The following is a 16,341-nucleotide window of genomic DNA, read 5'->3' as shown; positions in this document are numbered from 1 at the left end:
ACCGCTGTCTTGCGCTGCCTGCTCCAGCCACGCGGCGTGCTGTCACATTTGTTGACGCTTGAGAAAAGGCATGTGTAAAACTTTGACCAATCAGAGGGCAGGAAAGGCAGAGCGGCTTTCTCTCCTGTTGTGGGCCTGATAGAACGATAACATTTAGCTACCGTAATCTGAAAGGCGAAAAGGAGAGCCGCATTTTCTCCAACAATCCTGAACATTGCATTCTTCTAGGTAAATTATTATTTGGTTGAACTCGTTTTCTAGTGACTTTTTGTGCATTTGCATAATACGAGATACACAAAACGCAATATAACGCTTCTGTGTATGTGAGGGTCAATTAAAGGACCGATTGGACCTCTTAGCCTAGCTTGTCTAGGTAGCTCACCAACAGCTAACGTTAACTGACGTAGACTACCTATTTCGTACCCGTAGTAAACTAGCCTCGTCAGTTGTTGTGATTTATGCGATAAAACGAACGTCTAGCCATTTACGCAGGTTAACTCTATCTGGTAATTACGAATTGTTCAATTGTGGTTAGCTACGTGACTTGACTTCTTGGTTTCTAGCTTAGTTTAACAGTTCAGTTTGCTTAATCTATGCACTCTGTCTTTTTTAAAGCCTTGACTGTGGACACTGAACTTCGGAGCTGTAGTCCAAAATGTCCATTGTTTACTAAAAGCACACTGAGCTCCAGTCTGCAGCAATTAGGTGTGCCCTTCCGCTGTGTATGAGGCCAAGCCTCCATATTCACCATGGAAACTGATGCCGTAAGTCTCTTGACCCATTTTAAATGAAAAGACTTAAGCATGCAATCTGTCATCACTAACTCGCATCAAGGCTAAGTACTAACAAAAGTGTGCTTTAGTTACACTAATCAAGGTTTGTAGACTAGCGGTGTTGGAAGACTAACTGCATGTTCCTTTCACAAACTATTCAGGAGGTTATTCCTATTTGGCAGAACAAGCCTCATGGATCCACCCGAAGTGTGGTGAGGAGAATCGGCTCCACTTTGCCCCTTAAGCCCTGCCCTAGGGCATGCTTTCAGGTAAGCAGCCTCAACCCAGGTGCAATACTTGCAATTCATAACTTAGCCTAGCATTAAAACAATAACAGATTTAGTAGTGAAATGGTATTGTATTATCAGTGTCACAAAGTGTTCTTGTTTCTGTTGTGTTCCAGGAACTTCCAGGCCTCTCCCCCCTGAGGCCCATGGACGGTCCCATGGTGCCCACCTTGGCAGACATCGCCTGGATCGCAGCTGATGAGGAGGAGACATACGCCAGAGTTCGGTAGGCTGTTGTATTTTTTTTTTGAGGGTCCGTCATTTGATAAAAGTAGCAGATTTGAAATGTTAATACTAATGGGATACTACTAATACTAAGATCTCCAAATGCTCAAATAATAAACTCTCACCCCCCCCCCCCACAGGAGTGACTCGCGCCCCCTGAGGCATGAGTGGCGACCAACACCCCTGCTGGTGCTCCACAGGAACTCCTCTGTGCCCAACTTCCGCCGCGAGGGCAGCAAGAAGATGGAGGGTCTGAGGAAGCCAGGAGTGACGGCCATGAACAGAACCACGGCTTTGCAGGATGAGCTCAGCAGGCTACGTTCCCAGATTGCCAAGATCGTTTCCAACGACACCGGTGAGAGGCCCCAGTCTCTTTGTCTAGAGGCCTGTGTAGAGGGATTGGGCCTGCCTTTCCGCCCTCGTCTCATTAAAAAGGAAGACCGCTCTGTTACTATGTCTATAGAATCTCTGCTTTCTCTTCGTTAGGATATCTAGGAGAAGCAGTTTCTTAGACATAGGCATTTTCAAACTTTTCTTGAACTGTTTCCCTTGTTTGTTCCTTTTGATATTTGTCTTTTGGTGAAGATTGATCTGTTTCTTGGAATCTCAGTTTGCGTAAGCTATTCCCGGTGAGCCATCAGGGCACTCCAGCTATGTCCTTGTTTTAGAAAAAAATATTTTACCCTCACACAGTTAACTTATATATATAGATATTGATATAAGATCAGTGATTGTCAGCAGGCACATAATTAGAAAAACAGCCTGTCTTTGATTTAATTGTTATTTTTAACTCTGTATTCAGGCCTACATACTGGCTATGGCAGTGAGAATGCTAAATATGGACCTGCCCTTGTCGCAGATTAGAGTAACAGTAAGATAACAAGAACACTGTACTTCAGATGACTTGATTAGGCCAGTCTGCCCTGTCCCTTCTAGGTCCTGTCCTAATTCTGAGGTTTATTTATGGAGACAGACCTCAATGAGCTGCAATATGAGTAATCCACGGTCTGTGATAACTAGTGCTTAACAGTAATACGTCTGTCTGTAACCACTTTATTGGTTCCAACCCCATGACCCCTGACCTAGGCTCCAACCCCATGACCCCTGACCTGCTCTCCCCTGACGACACTAGTATGAGTTTCTCCTTGGCGCCCTTCGAGACGGCACCATACCAGCCTGCCGCCACTGCTGCAGCTTCGTTCGTCATCAGTGATGTCACCGAGGAGGAAGAGGAAGACGACGACGAGGATGATGACGTGGTGTCCGTCGTATCAGAGCTGGTGCCCGACCCCCTACCACCAGTGTCCATGACTGCCTCAGCCACGTTTGACCTTGACCGCCCCAGCATGGAGTTCCGGGAGGCAGAGGAGGACACGGTGTCCCTCTCCAAGTCCACCAGCTTTGCTGATGTCATGGACATCCTGAAAGACATGAACCGAATGAAGATGAGCAAGGACAGGTAAGGTTAAGACAGGCTGGGAAATTTGAGCGAGACAAATTATGTTATATTTTCAAAGAATAAATTGTCGTCTCACACTGAAAATAATACGGTGTTACACAACATATATTGTCAAGGTGCCCTCCTCTAACCTGTCGTGGTTGTTGTAGATACAACAGAGGCTGTACATCGCTGAGAGAGGAAAACTCTGCTTCATTAATCTCTGAGGCTCTGAGGAAGAAGTTTACACTGAAGGATGAAGACATTGGTGGTGTCAAACGGAAGTAGCCCTAGCAAGTTGCCCATTTCCACTCCATGTAAGTCAAGCTAGACAGTGTAATTATGTGTTGAGTCATTGGGAACACTACCTCCTACCCTGGTGGTTCTCCACAAATGAGATTGCATTTCCTGTTTGAGAGAGCTGAATTTAGCATTTCATGTCTGTGCCAGCATGTCACCATTATAAAACAAGTAGTTCCAACCTTGCTGCTGTTAGTCATGAGTCCTTTGTGTCTTTCTCTTCCATTACTAGGCCTTTGCCTGTGGACTGTGTTACCATGGAGACCCATCATCACCTCATTGCAAACAGCAATCAACCAGCCAGGCCAAATGTAAACCCAACTCCAATAGAAGGAAATAGAGGACCCTTACAACCCTCTTTTATACCAATCTAACCTCTCTCCCACCCTTCCTCACACTCTTTCTGCCCATGTAACTCACTAAAGGAAGCTTGTTTCATCGCATGGACATGAAGTTACGCGGAGTCTTTCGTGTCCCCTGTAGCGATGAATACTTCTGGGATCTCACATCCCAGCTTGTCAGATTCTCTTGAGTAGATGTGTTAGGCCCATTAGACTAGCTCTATTGCTAGATCTACTACATTACATCATCCAATTACACGCTTGGTTCATTCTCTTGTGTTCCACCCAAAGTACCATATAGTGAGTGAGTTCTCAAAGGTGTTTGCTTTCTCCAGCAAACTGATGGGACTCAACAGAAAAAGGACGAACCTTTTTCGGAGTTTCGGACAAAGTAAAATAAAAATCCTTCTATACATACTTAAAAAGGTTGTGTGTAGACATGACCGGCTACATGTGTGCACATAATCTTCACATTTTCAGTTATGATCTATATTTGCATCGCAACATTGACTTTACAGTCATTGCAACTTGTATAGCATTTCAGATTGGTTGTTTGCCGTCACCTTCGGATACACACCCAACTCAACCCAACAAAGTGCCACACCACTGGGAAAGAATAGTTGGCTTTTGGGTTCTCAATGACGGAGCCTGACTGAGGGCTGCTCGAGGACAGGTGTATCTCAGTCTGTATCAGTGGATGAAGAAAACTGGCTAACAGAATTATATTGTGTGAAGTGTGCCCTGTATGATACATTAAAAGCATGTGAGATTTGGTTGTCGTTTGTCGAGGCAGCACTTTACTTCATGGGCCTCTACAGTGAGTCAAAAGATCAGTAAATAACAAAAGATGTGAATGTTGCAAAACCATATATATGAGGGAAGTTTTTTGTTGTTGCTTGCTAATGGTCAATTGATTATCATTAGGTGGCTCCTTCAAATAAAGTGCTGCCTCTGTATATTATTAACTGTAGTGTGACTGAGTTATCCTCCCTTGTGTGCTGCTGTTGTGCTAAACCTGCCTGCTGGTTGAATACAGACAGATGTGTACATGGGCTGCAGAAAAGTCCAGGTTTCCCTACTGTGAGAATTGTGTGGCTCCTTGTTTTTAGTCAACTGCAACATCCCCTACTATGTATGTTTTACTATGTACCAGACATTTGTGTGAATAACGACAGCTCCTGTTGACGCCTTACTACAAACCTATTGCCTCTTCCAATGACTGAACTTTTTGCTTTAATTATTGGCTGATGTGCCACGAGTTTGCTTTCTTTTATCTTCCCTCCACCATAGTTTTCCTCCGTTTCTGACATGTTTTCCACTCAATGTTCAATCTTTGCTACTAGAACCTGTGTCTCCACAACCCATCCGAGGTTTCAGAACCGTGCTTATAACAAGCATTCATTGCAACTGCTTGTAGAGCCAACTCCCTGTCCCCTCTTAGACCATCTGCTCTTTTGGTTGCTCTGATGGTGGTCTCCAACGATATCAAGATAGTCTGTGTGTAAATAATTGGGAGCTTTGTGTGAATTACTGGTCATTTTTTAGTAGCTGAGGACCTTCAATGGCCCTTGCCATGTAGTCTACCTGGATGAAGAAGAATAATGTTCCCTGTTGTGTCTCTGTACACTGTAACTGTCAGGTGTGTTTTTTGTGTTTGAATTTCATGGATACTGTTCCCCAGTCTTTTTCAATATTCCCATTTCAAAATGTTTGACAGCAGTTGAACTGAGGCCAAGTTAAGCAATGGCCATAGCTATAGAACTTATGGATTGATATGATTTGTTTTTATATGGTTCAGTGGTTGAGTGGAGTGACTTCATGAGAACCTAATTTTGAGAGCTGGTGAGACCTCTAGTCCCACAAAATAAATTGATGGATTTTCTTATTTTGTCATCAATATTTTTCAGCTGTCATTTATGTTATATGTTTATTAAAGGTAAACCACCTGATATGCCGTCATCATATCTCTGTCTGCCGCCAAACTGAATTGAAAAACTTTTTTGATTGTCTTGTGTTGAAAACATAAATAAAAATGGGCTGTTGTTTTGAACCTTTCTGTTTGTGACTGGTTATACCCTTGTTGAGGGGCCTGAGGAGAGAGATCTCTCGTTGCACCCTTCTCCCCTGTTGAGGGTTCAGGCAAGTTTTTTCACTGAGCATGTGCAGTACCACAAGATCACCAGAGGGTGGTGACAAGGGCATGTAACTAAATATACAAAGAAGTCCTTATGGAGAAGAATACATTCTGTGCAATCATTAGCTCTTGTTTTTTTTATGACTCACCGGTGACCGGATAATGACTAACTCTTGAGTATCTCTATGCTTCTCAGCCCATTAAACACAATTTTTCCTTTTCATGGCATCATACATTTCATCATGAGACCTGGTAGTTCTAACTCCCACACACCAAGGAGACCAGTCCTGGATAACTTCGAAGATCTTAATTAACCTAATTTTCTTGCCAGCCTGCCCTCCCCCGCCCTCTAACATGTTCTTTTTTGTTCTTTAATTTATTAAATGTATTAAATTTTCTTCCTCCCCCCTTTGCTTCCCTTTGATTCCTTTGACCCCCCTCCTTCTCTTTCACACTTTCTCTTCATTTCTATCGCACTCTATTCTCTTTTTCTGGAAAGCTCAAGATGATCCAGGCCATATGTGAATCTATTTATCGTTGAAGTCCTTGGCCTACTTCGTCCCTCCGCACCTCCGCTATCCTTTTTTAGAAGCTGGGAGATGTCTGTGGAGAGCTCAGATAACTAAGCTTTATGTCACTTTGCGGCATTGTTAAAACATAAATGTGGAGTTTAGGATGACATTGAAACATTTGTATTAAGCTGGAGATGAATCTTTGCCCAGTGAGTACTGAATTTCTCTTTCTTTGCCCAAGTCATATGGATGAAGTTGAGTAAATACAATATATTTTGCAACACATGCAATTGTTCTACATTTGAAGTATTTATTGCCCCATTGCTTTCATTACATTTCTATCAACATCAAGAAGGGGAAGTAGTTCTTAGCCAGCTGTCTATATAGGCACAAAGGCAAACCTTCCCAACCAGACAAGAGTTCTGTTAAATTGCCCTGACTCAGCCCAATACTACAGAGCTTTTCATCAATGTCTCCTTAGCTTGCTTGCAGCTCTTTATAAACAGACCTGCCATTGAGAACAGAAATGTTCCCAATGTTCTTGAAGTTCCCCTTCCAGCTCAAACATTGTCATGACCATTTATAACTTTTTCATTTTCCAACCCACTTGACAAATGTGATTGTGGGAGGTTGTTGTGAAGTTGTCCATCTTAAATGTTTTCTCAGGAACAAGAAGGCCCCTGGCCTGTTTGGCAAATTGACAGTTTCACTACAGGGGAACCAGTGCATCCATTTTGGGTTTTATAAATCACTCTGACAATTGTGTCAGGAGTTGAGGTATGGCATCGCAGCCAAGAGGTAATTCCAAGCCATGGCCCAGGTGGTATGCAGTTCACTAGAACCGAGAAGGCAAGAGGGATTGCCCTAAAAGTAATCAGTTTCATGAAGCTGCAAGTTACAGAGTGAGCGTCTTAGGAGCAGAGTGTCATCAAGGGTGTAATTTAAGCAGATTTACCCATTCTTTTACAGACAACAGTTAAAGTCAGGAGGTGATATTTCATATCAATGCCCTCACTTCACTCTGCAACGATAAACATCGACTGGAAGAAGTACGTTGAAAAATGCCACCCTTCTTCAATTCACATTCTTTACACCACTGAAGAAATGTGTTTGTGTCACATGCAACCGCACAAAAATGTAGCATTATAGAAATAGAATCTAAAGTAAGTTAGACCTCTCACATTGCTGTGTGTCATATTTGCAGGTCAGTAATTGGTTGCCATAAGAGCCCTTCCTGTTTGGTATTAATGACACCACCGTCTAGACCAAGTTTCACTGGTTTGTCTGCCAATTTGGACATACCAGAAGCACAGAGCTGCCATCTTAATGATGATTCCAGATTAAAAATTTTACCTTTCCCAAACCCATGCACAGATATTTTAATAGCAGGGGAAATGAGTCAGTTATTCCCTTTTAGTTAAATACCATAATATATATTGTCAAAGCTACTTTGGGTATGGGGGTTTAACTATTTTCTGGAAAAGTAAAGGCATTGAAATATCTTATTACTCTTTTGGGATTTACACAAGATTGAAATATTACCCAGATGTGAAATCACAAGCAGGGATAAGCAACAATTATGTTGGTCTCAACTGAAAATGTTAGGAATATTTATGACTGTTCAGCAACCAGAAGAGACTGAAGGACACAGGGAAATGTGTTGCTTCATAAAAATACACTCCACTCATTCTGATCAGTGCATGTTAGTTGAAACTATGAATGTGTGGAGTGTTTTTCCCAAGATCAGTGTGACAAGTCTGTGTTGTTTGCGTCTGCTGAGGGAGTATTCTTCTTCCTGCCATCACCAGACTGGGGGACGTATCGTAGCAACAACCAACTGGAAGCTGTGAAATTCAATGGAGACAACAGTCTTGGGGAACACCAACCATCGCCCCCTCCTCCATCACCAACACACACGCAAGCACGACATGCGCACGCAAGCCTCCCTCTCCCAGCCCCTACACCCACTCACTGTCTCGAGCACTCACACAAAAATACATGCTTATGACTCACTACCACGACATGGGCACCTCAACAAAGACGATTCTCTCCATATTTTCCCCATCATTTATAAAAACTCATTTTTCTATTTTCGGGGCTGTGTGTGCTGCTTGCTTTTGTTCCACCATTCAGTGAGGAGCATTGGGATGCTAAATGGAGTGTCTCTGTAATGGTACTTCAGCAAGGCAAGAAGGACTGCCACTTGCGTTGTTTTCTCGTCACCTCACCTTATAAGGCTCCTTGTCAGCACCACTCTGCTGAGCACCTGGGCCAGCTTCATGGGGTGGAGCGATGGTCTTATGCCAGTGTAAGAGCATATCAGTTACAATTTTGGGTGTTGCTGGACAAATTGGAATGACAAAACACGAGTGCTTCATGAGGACAATGAACCCCCCTTGAAGCTTGCCTCCATCAGAGTTGCACTGTTAATTGGAGCATAGCATCACTGCAGCCCTGGTTTAGCCTGCTATCTTTTCTCTGGGGGGTTTGGTTGGGGGGGGTGGGGGGGTGGGTGGGGGGGGGGTGTCTGGCCCAGCGCTGATCTGACACCTTTGTAAGCGGATGGTTTGATTTGGGCCCAGGTCTTTCATCCAGACTGGCCTGAACCCAGACCAGCCTCCACAGCCAGCTGCCTCCATCTATAACTGCGGGAGAAGACTACAGAGAGGAGAGGAAGAATGAAAATAATTGTGCATTTTGTCCTCCCCATCTCTTCTTTCACTTCCTCCTTTTCCTCTTTCTCCTCTTCTTCCTTCTCTTCCATCTGCTCCCCCTCTTCCTCATCATTGTCATCCTCTTTAGCCCTGGGTCACGTTTCGATAACAAATAGATGCCATCTCCCACAGATGGTAACCCGTAACTGGGTTTTCCTGGCAGAAAGACAACCAGATCTATTGTGGGATTGTGGAGCAGTATGTTGAACAGGCCAATGTACTGAACAGAATATAAAGAGACCTACTCTACTACTGTTATGTAACAAGTCTCTGCCATGAGACAATACTAACACAAGGTACAAACTGGACACCAGGGAGAAACCTCCTGTCATGGTACTGCCGTGTAAATACGAATAATCCTTAAAACCCCGATTGTCTTGGGTTTCTCATCAACATTTCACACAACAAAAGACCTGTTTTGCATCAGTAAATCGAATAAATGAGCAACACATTCTAAGAATAGACAGGAAAATATTGAGCATCCCATGAGAAAGCTAATCATCCTAAAATAAGCAACAGTAATGAAGACACTATGAAGGCAATTGAAGCACAAAATGTTTTTTATTTGCCCTGCTCACCTTCTAGAAAACAACAACTGGTGATTAGTCAGCCGATGAGCCAGAGTGCCACCCAACCACAATCCTAATTCAGACCCAGGAGCCAAAGACACAGCCACTCACCCACCTCTCCCCCACCCATTTAATCTAATGTGAATGATAAATACCAGTGAACAATTGGCAATTTCTTGCATCACAACACAGAATTTGTTTTCTGACAGAGATGATTCATGTGACATCAACCTCTCAGTCTGTATTGTTTTGATTCTGCTTGTTGTGACTCTTGGAATGCTGAAAAATACATCTACTTGATGAATCCACTTTGATCTTTGATCCACTTCAAAGAACTTATTGATTTATGACTATTATATATTGTTTCTCTATACTCTTTGTCCACATTTAGGCCAACATTGTGATGAAACAGGTAAATCTGGAGTGTGTTAGTCAAAACAATAAAGGAAACCTCACTGTGTGTACTGTAGATGATAAAATATGTATGGAACAAAAAAGTGTTTCTGATTATTTGAAACCGTAATCTTTATTATACACCCAGGTACAAAAAAAAATCACTGTTTATCTGTCATTTGTGGTACTTTTAGGATTACATAAACAGATATTGGATAAAAGCTTCTTATCTCACCTCTCTTAGATCAAACAGAGACAAATACTTCCAGTGAATTCAAAATCCAAACTGTTATTTTCTTCAACCTATAAGTCTCCGACAGCTTGTTTTATGTTGACCCATTTTCTTTAAACAAGATAAAAAGATCATAAAACAAGTGAAAGCCTTTTTACATGTAAAAAGGAAAACAGAATCCATTTGCTTCATTGTTTACATCTTTGTTGGTGGCCTACAGTACATGAGAGGCATTCTGCAGCATATTTCTGATAGCCCTTTCTCCAAGCCCTATTGTACTTGTTTACGTCTTTGTTGGTGGTCCACAGTTCCTACTTTGGGGAGGTGTTTGTAGTGACATGTTTCTTCAAGCCATTTTCTGTATGTGGGAGGACATATGTCTTTATTTGCTCTTGATGTAGCTAAAACCTCCAGTATTAGACCTATGCCAGTATTAATTAGCCAGTGTATCAACTTTTACTGTGGCTCATTGTAGGCTTAGGTAGGTAGAGGTTATGAGAGCGTTAGCTCCCTGCAGTGTTCTGTTTAAAGCACACCGCCCCAGGGAGCCGACCAACAGCCAGGGGCCTCAGAATGGGCTATTTGCAGACACATCCGATATGTCAGCGTCACTACGCTAGAGTAGATGGAGCTTTGTTGACAGGTTATGGCTTAATGGGGAATTCGCAAGTTATGAATGATAGAAAAACCTGGACATTACAGAGAGAAGCTTTTATGTTTGTGTTTTGCTTCAGATTGCAACTCGTTTGTCCAGTGCAGAAGGATTTTACACCCAGAGAAATATTGTTATCCCTGTGAACATCTTCTCCCAGGTGCCAAGTGCAACCCTGTGACACTCTTATCAGCTCATTTTCTTTTTTATCACCTTTAGAATGGACATGTGTCACCTCATTAAAAGTGTTAAAGGCTATGACAGCAGGGCATAGACTACCTGTAACACTCACATAAACACCAGTCGTACTGAACCACTTATAGTATTTATTAGCATTCACAAGGGAAATTGTCCCTGAGCAAACATAGCCCACAGACCTCAATGCTCCTGGACAGCACAGACTGTTACAGCCTTGAGCACAGGCATGAGCGCACCGTCCTTCTCCAAGAACCAGCTTTCCGAGGCAGTTCTTCCAGTGCACTGTTGAACTGCAATTACGCTGTGTTACGCTGTTTACATGCGTGGCGTTTAAGAAAGGGACTGTAAGCTTACTCAGTGTCAACAGTAAATTAAGTGGGTACAGTGGGTTATTTCCATGGGTGTGGTGTGTAAACAGTGGCGTACTTTTCTCATCACTCGGCCGCTCAGTGAGAGACGTTCTCCTCTTGTCTCTGAGTGAGGTGGAGGGGGCTGTCGCTGTGGCATGCTGCTGTTTTTAGACCCCAGTCTCCTGCCTCATTAGCGCTGGCTACAGCACACAGAGATGGAATGACCAGCTGGAGACCACCACTGCAGTCTTAAGGGGTCAGGCGTGCGTCACCGTATGAAAGCCAGGACACAGAAAAATCCGGAATCCAGACATATAATACTCGGAAGTGCTAAAGGGCAAATGCTCATCCCTGGTTTGTGATTGCACTTTCCTGTTTGTGTTGTCCCTTCAAGACATGTAAAAAAAGATAATATTCATGTCATATTTGGTAGTTGTTAGGACACATATAGGACACATATATAAATACACAAACACACACATTACTCTGTGTAATACACACACATTACACACACAAACACACACATTACGACTGTTGCAATGTATTCATGTCAGTCAGTTATAAGATTATTTTTTAAACAAAACTTAATTTAAATGTCCTGAAAGCATAAATTGCTAAACTGCAGGGCTGTATTAAACCATTACACGTCTTATCATCAGTCTGTCTGCCGCCCTGCTTAGACTGCTCCTTGGATCCCTCATTATGATCTGGCTTAATTAGCCCTGGTTCTAAGGGAATCCATTTACCCAGTAGGCTCTCACATGCTGGGCCTATATCGTCACAAGTACTCCCACTGTACAGTACAGTGTGAGATATGTGTCTGTGGGAGAGAGTGAGAGAGAGTGTGTGTGTGTTTCACCATGGCACCTTTTAGTCACATTTCTGGCACAGTAGTACTTTACCACTGACAGCGGAAGCAGCGATCAGCTCTGTTAGTACTAGCCAGTTAACACCCTGTGTGTATGCAGGAAACTACATTTCTAAGAATAACTGGCTGACATGTTTAGTCTGTCAGAAGAGGTGAGAGCCAGAAAGAGGCAAATAAGGAGTTTGGCACCAACAGGTGTGACAAAGCTTCCCATCTCTTGCCTGGATGGGTTTTCTACATCCTGGTATCCTAGACAGGGTTGAAGGGCACTAAGGGACATGACAGTGATGTACAACATGCTTTCATATCTCTGAGAACATAAACATTATTTCAAACGTAAATCTTCTGGCACCTGTTTTTGACTGACAATATATTGGCTTGTTTAGAAAGAAGGGGCTTTCTAATAAAGACTATCAAATAATAGGTAACCAGTTAATAGGCATGCCTCAAATAATAATCAATTTAATCCCAACACTGTACATGGGGGATAATATAACAAGTAAGAAGATGTGCTAAAAAAAATTGTAATTACTTCTTTGAGCCATTTTTAATCAGTGGTTGTGTGATTATTTCAACATAGCACATTCTTGTGTGAACTTATTAACCATGCAGCGTTGTCTTGGAATTGTGCATCTACTATTCAAATTCCCCCACAACTGCCAAACATAGACCCATTGCTTTTTCCTCTGGAGTTTATTCACACATGTTAATCTTGACAGATCCCAAAATAAAAAGCGTCTGGAACAAGATGCTGCACTTACTAAAGAAATTGACATTTAGATATTTAGGATATTGAGGATAAAGAGAATAACATTTTCATTCAAATGTTTATTGGAGAATTGTATTCAGTCTAAGGTCTGTACCTCTCTGTATCACCAACTGTCTATGGAGGAGTGGATCACTCATTGAATTGCTAATCCCAAGGTTTCTTCCATTTTCCCCCTGTCTTCTTTGAGGGTTTTAGGTTAGTTTAGGTGTAATATAAAAATTATATTTGATTTGATTTGGTTCAAATATAAAGCAATGGCTCAAAGACACAGACTGAAGGATATTTAACAGATAGACCAGACCAACATGTTATTACAGCCAGTAGGCTAGTATTAATCTATGGGTGACCTGACTGAAATGGTTTGAAATGATGTAACACAATTTAAGGAAAGAGTGTTTAATTATGAGAACATTATTTTGTTGCCAAGCATTCATGACGATGAAGCTAATTTGAGCTCAACCATTTGCGTTGTTAAGTGGTAGCACCAGAATGTGCCTGAATTGATCCTATGACCAGCTAGCCCCCCAACGCCAGAAATGGGTTCGCTCTTGCTGAATAATTCAGTATAAAGGCATATTTCCCCACAACAACAAAACCCTAATCTTCTAGTCAGGGTCTGAGTGCTGTGATGCCCAAGGCTGTTATTGGTGGCTGAATGGTCTTCTACATTCTGTAATGAATGTTCACTAATCATAACACATTTGCTTATAAAGACAACAGTTGTGGGTAAAATGCACATATACTTACCAATTCCTCCATAACAACAAAACTAAATATCTTCATCCTGGTCAAACATCAACTATTGGTTGATGGCTGACTACCCTTAATCCAAAATAACCTGATCTGTTGTGGAACAGTTTGGGATTTCTAGTCTCACTAAGGCTGTATATGGATGGACTGCAGAAACAGATACCTCCATAGGATCACATTTAGGACTGAGGGACTTAACTCAAGGAAGGAACTCCCATAAGGACCCAGGGACTTAACGGTTCAATAGGATATGCCCAGGCTCTGGCAGGTTCCACACCAGAGTCAGCCTGTCGTTAGTGGACAGGCTGAGGGCTCAATCCAAACCAAGTTCATGTGACACCCATTTCCAGAAGCAACCCATAATCCTGCATTCATTCACTCCAAGGAAAGAAAAGTCTGCGTCCATTTAGATGTGGTGGAAAAAGAAATGTGAGGGAATTGGTCATCCAACATGAAATTGGGTTCAAACTTTGAATGCTTGGTTTGTGGGTGCATGTATCTTTGAGAAGTGTTGCATGAATTTATGTTTGTGTGTGTGTGTGTGTGTGTGTGTGTGTGTGTGTGCGTTTGTATATTTGTGTGGTTATGGCAGCTGCTGTATCCTTAATATTTGTACACAAGATTATTTTGAGGGCTGAAATTTACATACAGATATGAACCAACCTGCCTTCTATGAATATGATTATTGATTTGAGTGAATGAGTTTAGTGAAGAGATTGCAATTAGGACTTTTGAAGCTGTAACAAAATGTCTTACTAGGTTTGATTGACAAGTCTCATTTCCACAGCTGAACACTTGCTTGTTGTGGTTTGTTCAATCAAGGACACGTCTAAGTCACTGCAGTGCTTTCATTATTTTTCCATTTTTAGGCTCCCCTTCTCATTATAATAATGATCTCAGTTGCATAACACACAAAAAATCATGCTGTCTTCCATGACTGGTAAACAAAAATATGAAGCCCATGGATTACATCTGCTCACTGTGAAAGTACCTCAAGGTTAGAATGAATGCAGTTATACAGGCTCTTCTACTCTTTAATAAACTGGCAGGCAGAAGGCAAGAAAGCAGACACTGCATCCTGGAAAGTGAAATCTTGATGAAAATGGAATCTAATTTCAGAAAGATAGAAAGACTGGAAGAAAGAAAATACATAGAAAGAAAGCAAAAGAGAAACAATGACAAAAACATAAGAAATAATTGAATAAAGGGGCATAAAGGAAAACCAGTCAGAAAGGAAGGAATCAGAAGTCAGCAATCTGTCAGGCATGAAATTACACAAGTCGGTTCTTACTCACGGAGACCCTTTATTTGATTTAATTGACCCCTATTTCTCCCTGCCCCTCCTCCAGTACTCTGGCTCCCCATCATGACCGGCAGCTGAGACACCAAATTACAGTGTATTTCTCCTCTTTCACTCTCCTTTTTCTTTCCCCCCCTATCGACTCACTATTCTTCATCTTTCCTCTCACTGTCTCTGTTTCTTTCTGCTGTTCTAAATGTTTTCCTGCTTGTTCTTTCAGTTTGTCCTCCATTCTCTTTCTTGGCTTCCTGTCTGAGTGGTCATTCATTGGCTCACTGTCAGTGATGACTTGGTTCACACACACGCCATCATGGGTTGAGTCATGGCCCATGCTCTGTACTTCTCGTTCATTTCTGAGTGATTTCATCTTTGTATGGGTGGAGGTGGAGTGTGATGTCATAACGCCTTGATTCTTCTTGCTGGAAGAAAATGGCTTTTGTGGCTAAAATAATGTCATTGGGACTGCACTGCAGCGTGCCCGGCAATGGGAATTAACACAAACATTACAGAGAATACATTATATTTAGTCCATCCGTAACATTTTCAAGATGGCTTTGATCTTTAATTACAGATGGAAATGATTGTTTATCCATTTCAAAAAGTGACTGCTGAATGAAACACATTTTTTAAAATAACAGGCAGAAGGAAATGGGAGGTGGGCACAGAATATAATCTAAAAAGGTGTACAAGTACGATTTTGTACCATCTGAAGAACCCTCTGTAAAGGTACCATCTGGACCTGTGAATGGTCCTCACATTGCAAATTATTAGTGCTGTCAGTTTAACGCGTTATTAACGGCGTTAACGCAAACCCAAATTAATGGCGTAAATTATTTTATCGCGCGATTAACGCTCTTTTTGGCCTAGCAAACTTTGTAGTTTTTTTCACATGCTGTTGCAACAACTACCGACGTTAGAAAAACTACAACACCACACCGGATCTAGTTAGACCGGAAACAAAACAACAGGCACGCCAAACACTCGTTTGGCTTGCGAGCTGGCTAAAGAGTAGTAGCAGAGCCCGTTTACGGATATTAGACATTCTCTGGTAGTAGGCTATCGTTACGTTTTGAGTGGATGACGAGCGCGAGATGCCGAAATGGATGCCAATAAGATTCTGAATGGAAAGTTTGCTTTTAGAAAGTTGCCAAATGGTTCTATTGACAAGACCAGTGATCTGTGTGTTTTGTCGTTGTAAACTGAGCTATCATCGCAGCACGTCCAGTCTGAAATACCACTTGATGGCCAAGCACACAGCTGATGCGAATTCTCTGCCCCCTCGTCAAAGCCAGGCGATTGCAATGTTGTTTTCAATAAAACAAATATTTGCACAAAGCAATCCGAACCACTTTTCTATGTTGATAAGAGCATTAAAATTTGAAAAAAGATTGGGACAAAAAGAAATCAGGGACATTTAGAATAGATAAAAATGTGCGATTAATTGTGATTAATCGCGAGTTAACTATGACATTAATGCGATTAATCGCGATTAAATATTTTAATCGTTTGACAGCACAACAAATTATACATGAAAAT

General features: G+C 41.9%; 1 protein-coding gene across 2 annotated transcripts; it reads left to right on the top strand.

Moving 5' to 3' along the window:
• Positions 1-93: 93 nt before the first annotated feature.
• mtfr1l (mitochondrial fission regulator 1-like) lies at positions 94-5,414 on the top strand. 2 transcript variants are annotated; one of them, XM_084677176.1, is made up of 8 exons: positions 94-228; positions 616-764; positions 956-1,042; positions 1,177-1,286; positions 1,426-1,640; positions 2,372-2,744; positions 2,894-3,040; positions 3,256-5,414. In XM_084677176.1, the coding sequence occupies exons 2-7, from the start codon at positions 750-752 to the stop codon at positions 3,009-3,011; spliced, it is 918 nt and encodes a 305-aa protein (XP_084533302.1). In that variant the 5' UTR covers positions 94-228; positions 616-749; the 3' UTR covers positions 3,012-3,040; positions 3,256-5,414. The 2 variants fall into 2 exon arrangements, with proteins under 2 accessions (XP_084533302.1, XP_084533296.1); XM_084677170.1 differs by having other exon boundaries at positions 935-1,042.
• Positions 5,415-16,341: the final 10,927 nt, after the last annotated feature.

This window comes from Hypomesus nipponensis, chromosome 3, assembly GCF_054491055.1.
Source record: "Hypomesus nipponensis isolate SF chromosome 3, ASM5449105v1, whole genome shotgun sequence".
Classification (NCBI taxonomy): Eukaryota; Metazoa; Chordata; class Actinopteri; order Osmeriformes; family Osmeridae; genus Hypomesus; species Hypomesus nipponensis.
Note: the sequence above shows the minus strand (reverse complement) of the source record. Positions and strands in the feature narration are given on the sequence as shown.